The following is a 15,392-nucleotide window of genomic DNA, read 5'->3' on the forward strand; positions in this document are numbered from 1 at the left end:
ATGAAAGAAAAAAATAGCCTATAAGGGCACGTATATGGCAACTTGATTTGACTCTCCAATATCCTTAAAGTGCACGTGCAAATGTAAAATGTAATATTGTCTCATCTTACTTTTTTTGCTGTTTTACAAGAAAATAAAAACACGTCTTACATCGAAGATAGGCTAATCATTGGCTATTTTGTGGTGTGTTCTGATTACTAATATGATTACAAACATGTTCACATGTATTGATGTTCTTCATTGCGTTCATCCATTTACATTAGGCCTATAGCTTGACGATAACCTCAAAGTTGTGTGTGTGTGTGTGTGTGTGTGTGTGTGTGTGTGTGTGTGTGTGTGTGTGTCTGCCGCCCTCTGTAGTTCAACAAGAGGAAGTAACAGCATTCGACAAAGTATCAAGAAGCTTCGAATTAATTAATAATTTAACCCGATTAAGTAGGCTATACTCATCTTTAATTATTAAAACTGTATAAAGTTGCAATAAAACATCTTTAAAATCATTATCTTTAAAAATAAATAAGCTAAAACAAACAAAAAAACAATAACAGCAACTATATTCATAATTTATGATTGTGATTTACAGTATCAACATTAATCTTAGGTGACTGTGTATGGTAGAAACCATTGTTACCATGCTATTTTTTGTGAAGGGTGGTAAGGCACGGGCACGCGTCATGAACGCGGCGGGCGGGCTCACGCGTGGTGGGAGTGTTTGAGGGGCGCGAGGGCTGCGCGAGACTTCACAACACAACTCTCAACATGAAACTAGCCAAAGTGAGTGATACAAAAGTAACGAAAAACTTCCTTAACGTCGTTTTTAACATCTCTCCCCCACTCTTTAACACTCCTGCCTGACTGTTAATAAGCCTACGCGCTTAACTAACCTCAAACGCTGGACTTTTGTGGTGTCAATCTTGGCCAGAACCAAACTAACGTTGAGCTAACGAGCTAACGCACATAGCCGTCTTTTGTATGCACATTTGATTTTATTCTGGTTTTCTTTAGGCTTCTTCTTGCTAAAATACACTTTTACAGTTCCTCATAATAGTTTTAATGTTTACACCCAGATAAATTAAATCTTGTGATTCCAAAGGCAAAATGTGCTAGCATGTGTTAAAAAAATAATTAATATTTATAAGTCGTTTTCCAGTAGTTTGAGTTACTGTGTCTTTCCTATTTTCAGATAAGAAGAAAATCAAACATTGAAGACCTGAAGCTATCTGTCTTGTGTTAGACCTAAACCAACACATTGAATTAGAGGGGAAACTGTCTCCTAAAAGGGAATAAAGGTGTAGTTGTGGGTTTCAGGAGGGGAAACCCTCCTGAACATAGTCAGCTTTCATTGTCAACTTCCCCGGGTGACAATGATGACAACCCAGGGTGGTGGCGATGAGCCTGATCCCTTTTCGGTGGTGACCCGGTTGGCAGGGGCAGGAGGAGACGGTACCACCCATTTACCAGCCTGTTGCAGCCAGGGGATACAGATCTCGGACCTGAGCTCAACTTTGTCTGCTGTTTTACCTCCTAAACAGCCTCCTGGGATCACATATTCCGTATTTGGGAAGGATCCGAGACCTGGAACAGTCATGTTTGCCTCAAAGGGAGGTGGCATCACTGCTGGACATGTTATATTGGGGTCTTTTTCAGGAGTTGGGAGAGGGATGTCAGATCCTACACAGGAAGGTGCTGTTGGTCAAATACCATCCACATCCCTGAGTCCCGAGGTGTGCCTGGCAGCCCCTTCGTTTCACTCGCTGGGTATAGTTGAAGAAGGTGATGCTCTGGATGTGCAGGAAATTGGAGAGGATGAGGAAGTTGTTTTAACCCTCACTGCACCGCCTCCTAATCAGTAAGTCGCTGTAATATGACATTTTGCTTCCTATGAGTGGATAACTCTGAACTGTGATGAAAATAGTAAAAGTACATAATGGAGTTTGTAACTCGACAGGTGGTATCATGGGAAGCTGGACCGGATGATTGCAGAGGAGCGTTTGCTTCAGTCCAGGGCGGCGGGTAGCTACCTCATCAGGGAGAGTGACCGCAGACCAGGCTCATTTGTGTTATCTTTCCTTAGCATGACCAACACAGTCAGCCATTTCAGGTGTTTGTTTTTTATTCCCTTCATCTTTCTCCACAGCATCAGTGTCTAATCAAACCACATCTTTGTAATGAGCCATCACTAATGATCATGATACATTTTTTCGGTTTCTTTCATTTAAATGTGAAATATTTGATAATGAGCTGGAGTAATGAATGTTTACAGGATCATCGCCATGTGTGGAGATTACTACATTGGAGGCCGTCGTTTCTCTTCTCTGTCAGATCTGATTGGTTACTACAGTTACGTGTCCTGTCTGCTGAAAGGAGAGACGTTGATATCACCAGTCGCCCCTCCAGAGGTAGACACGTGATGTTAACGTTTTGTATTATTTATTAACATAAAAATTGACTGTCATTTCCATAATGTATAAAAAACCATACGTTTTTTTTTTCTAAGCCTGTTGAAGACCGCAGGAGGGTCCGAGCAATTCTCCCATACACCAAAGTGCCCGAAACTGATGAGATCAGGTCATTTGATTTTATTAATATTTTATTTGGAGTCAGTAAGAATCTTTTTCATAGAAAATAACAAGGGCACTTTATTTTGGTCAAAAGGGACAGTGGAGACATTTATATTATTACAACTGATTTTTTAACTTTCTATAAATCAAAGTATCAATGTAATGTTTAAAAAAAAGTATCAAAAAATATTCCCAACCCCAAACCTATACATTTATATATACACACACATACAAACACTCACATATATCCTAAAAAATCTTCACTGACACTTTTTATTTACTGTTATAGAATGTATTAATATGTTATGTTTTTAGATATTACGTTTATATTTTAAGTTTTATTTAAAATGTTAGTACATATTTTTTTTGTATTTTTTTATATTGTGTTTTATTATTACTATTTATGTTAAATGATTTTTAGTTCTTTTTAATTTCCATTCAGTAATTTTAGTGATTGTGGATTTTTTAAATAATAAAATATGTATGTGTATAGATAAAATAATAATGATAAAAATGGCATTGTGATTAAATTTGACTTAAATTTACTTCTTTTGCTCACAGTTTCTTCAAAGGTGACACATTTATAGTTCATAATGAACTGGAGGATGGCTGGTTGTGGGTGACAAATGTCCGAACAGATGAGCAGGGACTCATAGTTGAGGACCTAGTGAAAGAAGTGGTGAGTGGAAACACTTTCGATTTTAAATGGGGCCGGAGCAACGATTAATAGCGATTAATCGCATCCAAAATAAAAGTTTGTGTTTACATAATATATGTGTGTGTGTACTGTGTATAATTATTTTGTATATAAAAAAAATACATACACATGCAAGTATATATTTAAGAAAAAATGTTATTAATATATCATATTAATATTTATATTTAATATAAATGATGTATAAATATATATATACATTATATACATATGCAAATATTTCTTAAATATATACACGCATGTGTGTGTATTTATATATGCAACATAATTATACACACTACACACACATATATTATGTAAACACAAACTTTTATTTTGGATGCGATTAATCTTTGCCCGGCCCTAATTTTAAATCATGTGTCAGTTATTGGAAGAATATCAAAAGATACAGTATTGACAGAGGTTGTGCTTTCATAGGGACGTGAGGAAGACCCACATGAGGGGAAAGCGTGAGTTTAATTTGTTTTGATTTCTAGTTGAGAAGTAGTAATGCATTACAAACATAAAATGAATAGGAATATCTTCTGTCTGTTTTAGCTGGTTTCATGGCAAGATCAACAAGCAAGAGGCTTATAATCTACTGATGACAGGTCTGTCCGGAAAAAAAAGAAAAAAAAAAACATTTAAAAGAAATAAATAGCACTTGCTAAACTTCTGTAATCGCTCTCCCTAGTTGGACAAGTGGGCAGTTTTTTAGTGCGGCCGTCCGACAGCACACCTGGGGACTATTCGCTGTACTTCCGCACCACTGAGACCATTCAGCGCTTCAAAATCAGCCCAACACCCAGCAACCAGTTCATGATGGGAGGCCGTTACTACAACAGGTGATGCAATTTGCAAGTGTTTCAAGGCTTTTTTAACATATAAATTGAGTTTCATGACACATTGTGTTTTCTTGGCTATGTTTGAACAGTATCGATGACATCGTTGCACACTACAGGAAGGAACAGATAGTCGAGGGCCACAACCTTAAAGATGCTCTATCTGTCCAAGTACGTACAACAATTTGGAAAAAAAATGATGTTATTGTGTCAAATGTTTTAAAATGTGTGATTTCATCAGCACCAGGAGCAGGTGCTTACAGACATCGTCGAAGGCAAAGAAATCTACAACACTATCCGTCGAAAGACCAAGGATGCTTTCTATAAAAACATTGTGAAGAAAGGTTATGTCCTGTTCAATAAAGGTATCGCCAATGCTTCAGAGTAGATTTACGTTGAAGGCATTATCAAAATAATTTTACTAAGATATTGTCTTGTGTCTTTTATAGGAAAAGGAAAAAGATGGAAAAACCTATACTTCATCCTTGAGGGTAATGATTCCCAGCTGATCTACTTCGAGAGTGAGAAACGAGCAACTAAACCAAAGGGTTTAATTGATTTGAGTGTGTGTTCTGTGTATGAGGTCCATGACAGCATGTTTGGCAGGTTTGTTTCTCGCTGTATTATGTGCTTACAGTGGTTCAACTTAAAATTCACTTGAACTAAAAATAAGCATTTTTTTTTGCAGGCCAAACTGTTTCCAGATAGTTGTGCAGCACTTTAGCGAGGAGCAGTGTGTCTTTTACTTTGCAGGCGAGACACCGGAACAAGCTCAGGTAACGATTCTTTCATTAGCAATGCTGGCTAATACACTATCATTAGAGTATGGCACATCTTCCATGTTAATCAGAGTTTTTGTCTTGAGTTTAGGGAAATAATGCATGAGTAAGTCAGTCGGTTTCAGACTTACATTGAAATTTCATTTATCCAAAACCCATCTTCATATCACATATAGTGTTGGAGGATTCATGCCTATATACAGTATACTTGACCTTTACTGATTTCACATTCCATCAAAATGAAGGTTGAATTAGCAGAGCAATAGCACAGCTGTACAAAAACTATTAAACTACACACAGCATAATGGGAGACATATCAGAGTTCAAAAAAGGGACAAATTGTAGGTCCGCATCTCACCGGCTCATCTGTGACCAGGACAGTCTTTTTGGTGTATCGAAAGCTATGTTATTCGAGTTAATGTCGGCAATCCACCACATTTGACGAACCGCATCCAACAGGAGTAACTGGATGCGAGAGAAAGCTGTCTGAAAGAGATGTCCAGCTACTAACCTGGATTGTATTAAAAAAAAAAAAACATAAAAGCACATCTGCAGAATTAAACACGCACCTTAACTCTCATGTTTCCACCAAAACTGTCCCTCGGGAACCAGGGACGTGCGGTCAGGGTAGGCTGTGCCTCACCAAAGGAAATGTTGACATTACATTTATTTATTCCAAGAGCTTTATTAATTCACCACATTATCAATTGCATTTATTTTATTCCAAATATTGATTTTTGTAACAATTTTTGTGGCCACTGTTCTGCAAGAGGAATGTCTCCAAATCCTGCTAGCTGCTGTGCAGGACTTGTAGGTCTCATTCCCAAGACAAACTGGCCCCAAAATGAGGTCCAATACCACACAGGCCCACACTAATAAATGAATGTGTTCCAAAACCGGGTGTTTGTTTCATTGTCCAACCCCTTTATTAGATTGATAAATAATATATGATCTGTTTGGCTGTTTAAATTGTCATCTCGCATCATCTAAATGACTTATGTCGCCCTGTGAAAAACTGTGAATATGAATGTAAAAGGTATTTTTGCTCTCTTCTTACACCCTTCATCTGTTCTTTCTAAACTGTGCAGGACTGGATGAAATGTCTGCAAACCTTTTGCAGTAATTTGAAGAAACCCAGCCAGCCATGCTCAAACAAACGCCTGCGTCAGGTAAACTCTCAGTTGCTTCTTGACGTCTAATGTCGATGAATTTTTACAGTCTACCCCTCGTGTGTTACTCACATGCATCTTTACAGGTCAGCAGTTTATTTCTGAATGTTGAGGAGGCTCACAAACTGCCCAGTAAACATTTCACAAATGCTTACTGCAACATTTACCTGAACAGCATTCAGGTAGCAAAGACCCATCCGCGGGAGGGCCAGAACCCTGTGTGGACAGAGGAATTCATTTTTGAGTAAGCCGCCACCTCAGATGTTGATGTTGATATTAATTGATCAAAACTGAATATCTTTATTAATGTGTTTCTCAATATCCCTGCAGTGACCTGTCCAGTGAAATCAACAGGTTTGAGATCAGCCTGAGCAACAAGACGAAAAAAAGCAAAGAGAATGATATTTGTGTGTTCCTCCTTATTACTTCATGCTCAGACTTTCAATACTGTTTTGTTTAAGGAATAATGTACTCTTCTTGCGCTCTCCCGCAGTGTTCATGTGCTGCCCGCTGTGTCGGCTTCAGAGGGGTCAGATGATTGACGAGTGGTTTCCCCTGAGCTCTCACGTGCCCCTGAAGAACGTGGTGCCCAGCTCGCTCCGCCTGAGAGTGCGCTACTCTGTGGAGAAGATCATGCCCGTGGAGGTGTACAATGAGTTAAAAGAGGTAGGAACAACATACATTTGTTGATGTATTTATACAGGGTCCACATATAAATAAAATCAGTTACTAGCCATTTGGAAAATTACAACATATAATTATTATCATATAACATTTAATCACAATGTTAGAACATTAGTCTGACCATTGCTGATGAAAGTGTCATCCTTTTTTAATGAAATAGTAGAAAATACAGACTAATAGAGAAATATTCATGGCATTTGATAGTGTTTTTTAGTATATATACTATTCTAGTTTTTATTCAGTTTTGAATTAGCTTTTATTTTTGTATTTTAATTTTATTTTATTTTTTTTGTTATTTTATGTGCTTCTTTGTTATTACTATTTAGGTTTTTTTAATTAAGTTTTAATTGTAGTTCAGTTTTAGTTTTTATTTAATAATTAATATTAATATGCTGATTTAGTGTTAAGTTATTATTAGTTGTAATAATATTTCACAATGACAAAATCAAATTAATGCAGCCTTGATGAGCAGAAGACGCTTCTTTTTCAAAAACATCTTTATAAAAGATAATAAAATAAATAATAAAAAGTCTTTATTATTCCAAACATTTAACACCGGTGCATATCTCAATTAACAGAAATGTTTGAACCCTTGTCGGCCTTGTGCATCGTTATGGACATTTTTGTCTTTTTCAGATAATTTTTTTTTTATCACTTTGTCTGTGTTAATGCTAACTGCATAAAATTTGTCACAGGTGTGTATTTTTATTGTAATTTTACTATTTCACTTTCATTTCCTTTAGAAAAAATCGAATTTGTGCTAGGTACACAAAATACTTCCTCTTAGCGCCTTTTGGACAAAAATGTCCATTAAACCCATTAAAGCTGCAATTTTTAATCTCAGGGCAAACTTTGTTAAGAGGCTTTCGTTCTGTTGGTAAGGCTTCAAAAATAATGTGTTTAACTGAAATAACTGGCTTTTAAAAATAAAAATCTGCCTGACTCTATGGGAATTTAACATAGGGGTGCCCTGACTTATGCACCCTGTATTTTAAGGAAAAACATATATTTATTTATGATACATTATTCATTCACAAAGAAAATTTGTGTCCTTAAAGGTTGGAGTTTTCCTAATTTTTCTAATTAAGGCATTAAGATCAATATCCAAAAGATGATTTTTTTATTCCTCTTTTTAGGCGACTTTAGCATGGGTGCCAAAACCTATTCATACCACTGTACAGTACATCTTACCGAAAGCTAATTTTTTGTCATCATCATCCTCAAATTTGGAACCCAACTTATTCATGGCTTTGATTTTCTAGCCGGTTTTGAGTTCAACTTGTTTTATAATATATTTATTTTATATAAAATAATGATTATAAATAATATCAGCAATAATCTGCCAAGTGTCTTTTTTAAAATGAGACCAAACTTAAGTATGTGCTCCCAGTTTTCACATTTTTATGACAGTTTTTTGACAGACATTTTTGTCCACTATGGACCTATGTGTAACTTTTTTTAATTGACGCACAAGGGTGAAATAGTTTTAGTTAACAACAAATATACCCTGGTTCTTTACAGCTGGTTCTGCTGAAGGAGTTGCACGTGATCAATGCTTTGGCCCACGTTTGTGGACAGAACCGCACTCTCCTGGCCAGCGTTCTGCTCAGGATATTCAGACATGAGAACCTGGAGGCCCAGCTGCTAAGAGAGCTCAATGACCGTGAGATCAGCGCTGAAGGTGCTTCTTTTATTATTGCTATGTTGCATGGCTGGGTTCTCAGAATTATTCACTGAGTTGCCTGTTTTTCCAGATGAAGCTACAACTCTTTTTCGCGCCACCACTCTCGCCAGTACCCTGATGGAGCAGTACATGAAGGCCACGGCCACTCCATTCGTTCACCACGCTCTTAAAGACACCATCCTGAAGATCATGGAGTCTAGACAGTCCTGTGAGGTATTGGTTTTTATGTTAATTAAAGTGGCATATAGTAGGGCTGTCACAATATATTTATTATATATTATATTATATTTAAAGGGGAGTTTGCCCAAAAATGAAAATATACCCATGATTTACTCACCGTGACGTCATCCTAGATGTATATGACATTCTTCTTTCAGACGAATACAATCAGAGTTATACTGTATTAAAAAAAAATATCCTGGCTCTTCCAAGCTTCGTAACGGGAGTTAATGGGTATCATTTTTTGTAAGTCCATAAAAGCTCATCCATCCATGATAAAAATGCTCCACACGGCTCTGGCGGGTTAATAAAAGCCTTCTGAAGCGAAGCGATGTGTTGGTGTAAGATAAATATCCATATTTAAAACTTTTATACTAACAAGTTGCTGTACGCAAGTCGACGCAACCTGGTAACACTTGACGATGTGTGATGGAGTAGCGTAAGCTCTCACGGTTACACTTTCGCCGTAAATTGATGTGTACGGCCGTTTGCCGGAAGCTAGTTATTTTAGTATAGCTAGTTATTTTAGTCTTATTTTAGAAAGGACAAGTTCGGTATTTTACAATTAAAGCCCTGTTTTAAGATAGTCCCTGATGAAATAGAATAGTTAAGATTGTTTTTTAGACAAATGCTCCTGTCACGAGAATTTTTGGATTCTGTGTTAGCACCCCCCCCCCCCCCCCCCCCACCTTTATAATGGTAGCATAGGTGCACTCGAACAATCATTCATAAAAACACATAAAACTTTAGTTTACAAAGACGTGAAACTCACCGAGTGTTTTCGGTCGAAGTCCACAGTAGTAAATTGTCGAGTTCACGTGCGCGATCATTGGTAACTTGATAACTAAGGATCGCGCACACAAACTCGACAATCGACTACTGTGGACTTCAACCAAAAACAGAAAGAAAAACTACGATAAAACCTGTTGGAAAGCATATTTTGCAGCGATTTTTGTGTGAGCATATCAGTGAACACCCCAGACCACTCGGTGAGTTTCACGTCTTTGTAAACTAAAGTTTTATGCGTTTTAATGAATGATTGTTCGAGTGCACCTATGCTTTCATTATAAAGGTGGGGGGGTGCTTACACAGAATCCAAAAATTCTCGTGACAGGAGCATTTGTCTAAAAAAAAATCTATTTTAAACTATTCTATTTCATCAGGGACGATCTTAAAACAGGGCTTTAATTGTAAAATACCGAACTTGTCCTTTAAGTTTTAAATATGGACATTTTTCTTACACTAACGTAATACTTACAGTGCTTTTTTTAAGTTTAAAAAATATGAGATGCAGAGGAACGCAAAGTCTCACATGTTTTTTTAAAAGTTGTACTTCTTTTAACTTTACATGGCTTTCTAAACTGGTCTATCTTGAGCGAGACCAGAGACTATTTATATAGAGACATGCCACTTCAGGAGTCACTTTAGGAGTCAAAATCGCATAATCTGACACAGTGACTATCGTAACAGACAAAAAAAAATCGTGTAATCTGAACCAGGCAGAAAAGGACTTTGGCGAGATCTAGATCTAGCACAATAGTCTGTCTAGCACTTGTTTACATAGAAAACAATGGAAAAGCAGCACAGAAAGTGCGTTCTGTGGTAATTGCTTGGTTGCGGTTTTGACACAACCAAAATCGTCTCCGCATTGAGCTTCTCTATTTCTGCAAAGTTTTGAATGAACTACGCAGCAGCGCCACATTATTCTAAAAAAAACAAAACAATTAAGACGCAACAACTCTTACATCATCGCTGCATCTCGTGTGTCACTTAAGGTTGCTTTACATTTGAATTTAAAATTCAAATGCATCTTTTTTGCATTCGATTGTGGATTATTATTTTAAATTAAATGAATTTTTGAAACTCGAATTTTATTTTGACAGTCCTAGCATATAGATGATCATTATGAAAGGCCCATATCCTCTTTTTGTAGCACTTGATTTATTTTTTACCAGGGTCTACTAATAATGTTAGTCAAGGTTTCTTGCATTAAAAACAATAATTTACTTATTAGTTATATTACTATATTGTATTTTAGGTAATTTTAAATGACCAGTTCACCCCTTAAAATTAAACAGGATCTTTTATACTTAAATATTTAAATAATCTTTTCTGACTGTCAAATGACTCTACTAATATCCTTGAATGAATGTTTTGCAGCTGATGTGCCCTAGTTTGCTCATTCGTGAATGTCATTAGAAATGTTCAGTAACCTCGTTTCCACTATGAATTAGCTCAACCCCTCTAAAATGGAGAAGAATGAGGATGTGAACGTGAATCTCGCTAATCTCCTGAGCATCGTGTCTGAGCTGGTGGAGAAAATATTCATGGCTGCTGAAATCCTGCCTCCGTGAGTCTCTGTCACGATTTGAAGAATTCAGCCAATAAACTCTTCAATCAGGATATAATGTGAGAGAATGGAGTTTTACACACATTGTTGTCTTTTTTTTCTTCTTTTTTTTTTTTGCAGAACTCTCAGGTTTATTTATGGATGTTTACAGAAAACTGTACAGCAAAAGTGGCCCAGAAACACAACCATGAAAACTAGAGTTGTAAGGTATGGACATTTATTTTTTGTTGAAGGACATTTTGCATTTTAAATGTATTTAAAGTTAACAACAATACATTTAATAAAAGTGTATAACACAATTATACTAAAATTATTTTATGAATTGGTATAAATATTTCAACAACTGTATAATATAATATAATCTATGTATTTTAAAAAAAAATTCTGTTTCTTCCAGTGGATTTGTCTTCCTCAGATTGATATGTCCTGCTATTGTCAACCCAAGAATTTTTAACATCATTGCTGGTGAGCTGTTAATGACCAAATCGTTTAAATTGTTTTTATTAAACTGGCATCAACAACATTTTTGGCAGTCTTTAAAAAGATGTCTTTTAATAAATCTTTTAAATGTAAAAAAGAAATGTTTTACTTTGTTTATTTCTGCAGACCCTCCTTCCCCTATCGCATCCCGGACACTCACATTAGTGGCCAAAGCTGTCCAGAATCTGGCCAACCTGGTGGAATTTGGTGCCAAAGTAAACACAAAAACTTCATTTGAATTTCAATAGTTTTTGTAGACTTTCCAGGCTCATTAATTGTTGCTTTCTTCAAATTATTATTATAATTTTTTTTTTCATCTCAGGAGCCATACATGGAAGGAGTGAATCCATTCATCAAGAGCAACAAACACAGAATGATCATGTTTTTGGACAAGCTTGGGGTTTGTCAGCATCTCTAAATCTGCTTAATTTGCTGCAAATGTTGCGAGTACATTGAAAAAAAAATTTCATTTAGAAATTGCTAGTAAATTTCACAAATAATTACAGAGAAACGGCAAGTAGCGCATTGAATTGACAGAAAGCCTAAAATAGTACTTTCTTGTCAAACATACTAAAATAATATTTGATTTATGTACAACTTCAGGAATTTTTTTAGACACAAAGTAACTTCCTCCAGGGGGCGCAAATCCTCCATGATCCATATTCATCAACACAGAAATGCACAACAGCTGTTTTCATTCAACTTCTGCTCAAAATTGGAATATACCATAAAACATTTGCGAATAAAGCAAATGTTTTCATCCTATGTGTTTAAGAGAACAAAATCGTGGTGCAAAATATCTGTAATATGGAAGTTTCTGCAATCGAGGAAGCAACTGTAGCTCTTTTTTTCTACGTCATAAATGACTTGCGTCACACAGACGAAAAACGCAATAACGCTGTCATGTTTATTCAGTATGTTTTCCATCGTAGTTTAAGCGCATGTCGCCTTATCGGATAAAAAAATGATCTTCCTCAATTGAGCACCTGTTGTTTTATGCACATTTTTGGATAGTTCACTTTGAATTTATTTTTTGATATGTTTTAGCATCTTTGTTTCCACAGTATTTTCAATTTTGATATTTTTTGGTCAAACCGTTGTTGTCTATCAGTCATATAATGCAGGTTTAGGGGGTCCTCCCTTGGTCCACCTCGAAAAACATGCACAGAGAAGTCAAAATTAAACATGATTTAATGGCACCCTTTAATGTGCATCATGGCGCACACTTTATGCAATATCCCAATATTCGCATAAAAGTAGCTTGTTAAGCACAACGACAAAGTCATGTTTGTATGTGTGTCTTTAGTATTTGCATACGTTTGCTCTTTTCAGAACGTCCCTGAGCTGCCTGAACCCACAGAGCACTTTAACACGGACCTGGCCCGTGACCTCGCCGCCCTACACCAGCTCTGTGTCACACACTTAAATGAACTGAGGATACTCAGTAATGAGAGGGGCGCGCAGCAGGTAACGCAGCAGGTAGAACTTAACACATTTCATACGGATAGCCAGTGCTTGTGTCTCATGTTGTGTTTCTCTCACAGCACATCTTGAAAAAACTCTTGGCAGTCACTGAACTTCTACAGCAGACCCAAACTCAGTTTGCAGTGACCAACAGCAGCCGATAGACTACAGTCCTACACACTTTAAAAGCTTTTACATGTCTGTTCTGTGACATTATAAACCACTTTTGATCAGAAACGTCACACGGTAGTGAAACAGAGAATGTTTCTGTTTATCTGTGCACCCGTATTCACAGGATGTTTTCATGAAGAGATAAAAATATATGAAGCAAGAGAAACTTTCCACAGTTTTTTTCCAAGTGACAGAAGTGTTCATGACTGCTGTTTGCATTCTGCAATGTTAAACACTATTAAAGTTTTTGCTCTGAAAACAAACTAAAAATCAAATTTAACTGAGAAGTCTGATGTTTGACAAGTGGATAAAAAAGCATTTATCTAACTGATGCTGTGGAAAAAAATGCTTGAAAAGACCAAATATGCTTTATAAACTGGTTTGTTTTCCTTTGTGCTTAAGCAGACCATCGAGAGAAAACATTCTTTATGTCTGATCTATAAAACCTACCAAGAAGTGCAAAAGAAGCTATTTTGTATCAAAACTATTTTCATACTTGGAATCATGGATTTGAAGAAAAAAAAAAAGCATTTTGCCTTTGAATTGTTCTAAAATGATTTCATGACTATGCATAAAGATGTGGGTGACATTACACTATCAGGTATGCATGCACTCATTTAATACATTCTTGTAAAAATACAATAATTGTTTTCTAATATATATGCAAATAAATCATAGGATTTGTCATTTGTTTGTCAGTTTAATTTTTATGAATCGCCATTTCTGTATTTATAGTTTTCATTCTGTTGTTTTAACATACTTGGTGATCTTCAATCAGGAGTAAATCAGTGACAATTCAGAAAAGCCTTAAAAGTATTTTGTGTAAGTTCGTTTTGTGTGTGTGTGTGTGTGTTTGCTGACGTTGTAAATAATTGTTAAACACTAGATGCATGATAAAATGAAACCAATGTTCTGCAATCGCGTCAAAATATGAAACGTCTAATTTCCAAACACTAGAATTATGGGAAGTCTGTCGACTTGGGCTGGCCAAAATCTGTAGACTGGCTGTGATTGGGAAAAGTCGAATAGTGTATTCCAACCTTGAGATTACAAAATATATTGTAGGTCTTCTCGTTTAAAAGAGAGAGAGAGAACAATTTTACCTCTAGATGGCAGCATTTCACTTCATTCTCGGTATCAATGATCTGTCGAAATTGAGTCCTCTGTGCCTTACAAGGAATTCAAAGCTGTAGGCCTACGTTGTGAATCTTGCTTTTGTAAAAGGTTTACTATAAAATATAAGAACATTATTGAAGTGTAACAGAACAGCAAATTATTCAAGTGCCATCCTTCCGCTAGAAGATATAGACCCGGAGCGTTCAGGTAAACATCTATGAGTCGTTTTTATGTGTTTTAGCGTGGCTGAACATTACGTTTTGAAACCATTGTTAGGTGTAGTAGATAATATACGCATATATATTCACACACACACACACGCCTATGACCTTATTTTTCATTTTGTAATAACTCTATCGCGACATCTCGTTCGGTCCAAACCCACAGGCCCTGCGTTGAAGCTGCAGTGATTAAATTGTCCTGTGACGAGGCACAATAGAGATTACAAGCACCCACCGACAGCACAGTTGGCCAGCAGAAGGGACTCTATGCCCCCTATTCCTGCCTCAGTTTTCTTATTATTTCCCTCTTTCAAAGGGCCCAAATAGAGCCCAGCAGGTTTGAGTAAAGAGACCTGAAAGAACGTCTTCCTGCTAACTTATCAGCCAGTAAACAAAAGATTAACGTTTTATTTTTTTTCCGAGCAATGATTAAATCAATGACAGCACAACCAAAATCAACACGAGATCAAATAAAAAGAGCCTAGATAGGCTAGTAACATACTGTTTTGACAGTGTAAATTACAAATGAGCAGGACACATTATCCATGGACAATTTTAAAGTGGAAAATCACTTCCACTGGACATGAAGGTAAGACGATATGTTGTAGATGCATTCACACCCCTGTCTGTTTGTCATCAGTTGGAGTATGAAAACTTAAGCAAACAGAAATGGAATTTGCACGTAGAGGATTGTGGAATATCATAAGCACAAAAAATAGCCATACAAACAAGTGCCATTGATAACTATCATGATTGATGGAATGCGGAAATGCAACGTCTATAAATATCTTTAGCCCATGACCTCGTGCCCTGTGGACTTCATATGACAGACCTCATGCCCTTAACCACTCTACTGGTTTTGTGAACTAAAGGAGGGCAAGGTCTATTTTCAATTATGGGTTTCGGCCCCTCTAACACAAACCATTTAACCCCTGACCTCCCTTAGGGCAGCCGGACT

At 36.6% G+C, this 15,392-nt stretch overlaps 1 protein-coding gene across 1 annotated transcript; it reads left to right on the plus strand.

Moving 5' to 3' along the window:
- The first annotated feature begins 42 nt into the window (after positions 1-42).
- On the plus strand, positions 43-13,784 carry rasa1b (RAS p21 protein activator (GTPase activating protein) 1b). Its single transcript, XM_039677522.2, has 26 exons — positions 43-774; positions 1,184-1,849; positions 1,949-2,101; positions 2,264-2,399; positions 2,498-2,568; positions 3,123-3,240; positions 3,694-3,725; positions 3,814-3,866; positions 3,950-4,100; positions 4,190-4,268; positions 4,339-4,462; positions 4,547-4,703; positions 4,786-4,873; positions 5,965-6,045; positions 6,132-6,289; positions 6,376-6,452; positions 6,539-6,711; positions 8,251-8,410; positions 8,484-8,626; positions 10,867-10,982; positions 11,103-11,189; positions 11,380-11,447; positions 11,589-11,677; positions 11,785-11,862; positions 12,795-12,929; positions 13,007-13,784. Exons 2-26 carry the CDS (start codon positions 1,365-1,367, stop codon positions 13,088-13,090), a joined length of 3,096 nt encoding a protein of 1,031 aa, XP_039533456.1. The 5' UTR covers positions 43-774; positions 1,184-1,364; the 3' UTR covers positions 13,091-13,784.
- Positions 13,785-15,392: the final 1,608 nt, after the last annotated feature.

Source organism: Pimephales promelas, chromosome 23 (genome assembly GCF_988280905.1).
Source record: "Pimephales promelas chromosome 23, fPimPro1.hap1.1, whole genome shotgun sequence".
Taxonomy (NCBI): Eukaryota; Metazoa; Chordata; class Actinopteri; order Cypriniformes; family Leuciscidae; genus Pimephales; species Pimephales promelas.

Coding starts and splice junctions, on each gene's coding strand:
- rasa1b (XM_039677522.2), top strand. CDS start 1,365: ATGATGACAACCCAGGGTGGTGGCGATGAGCCTGATCCCTTTTCGGTG. Junction 2,400..2,497: donor CACCAGTCGCCCCTCCAGAG/GTAGACACGTGA, acceptor TTTTTTTCTAAG/CCTGTTGAAGACCGCAGGAG. Junction 2,569..3,122: donor CCCGAAACTGATGAGATCAG/GTCATTTGATTT, acceptor TTTTGCTCACAG/TTTCTTCAAAGGTGACACAT.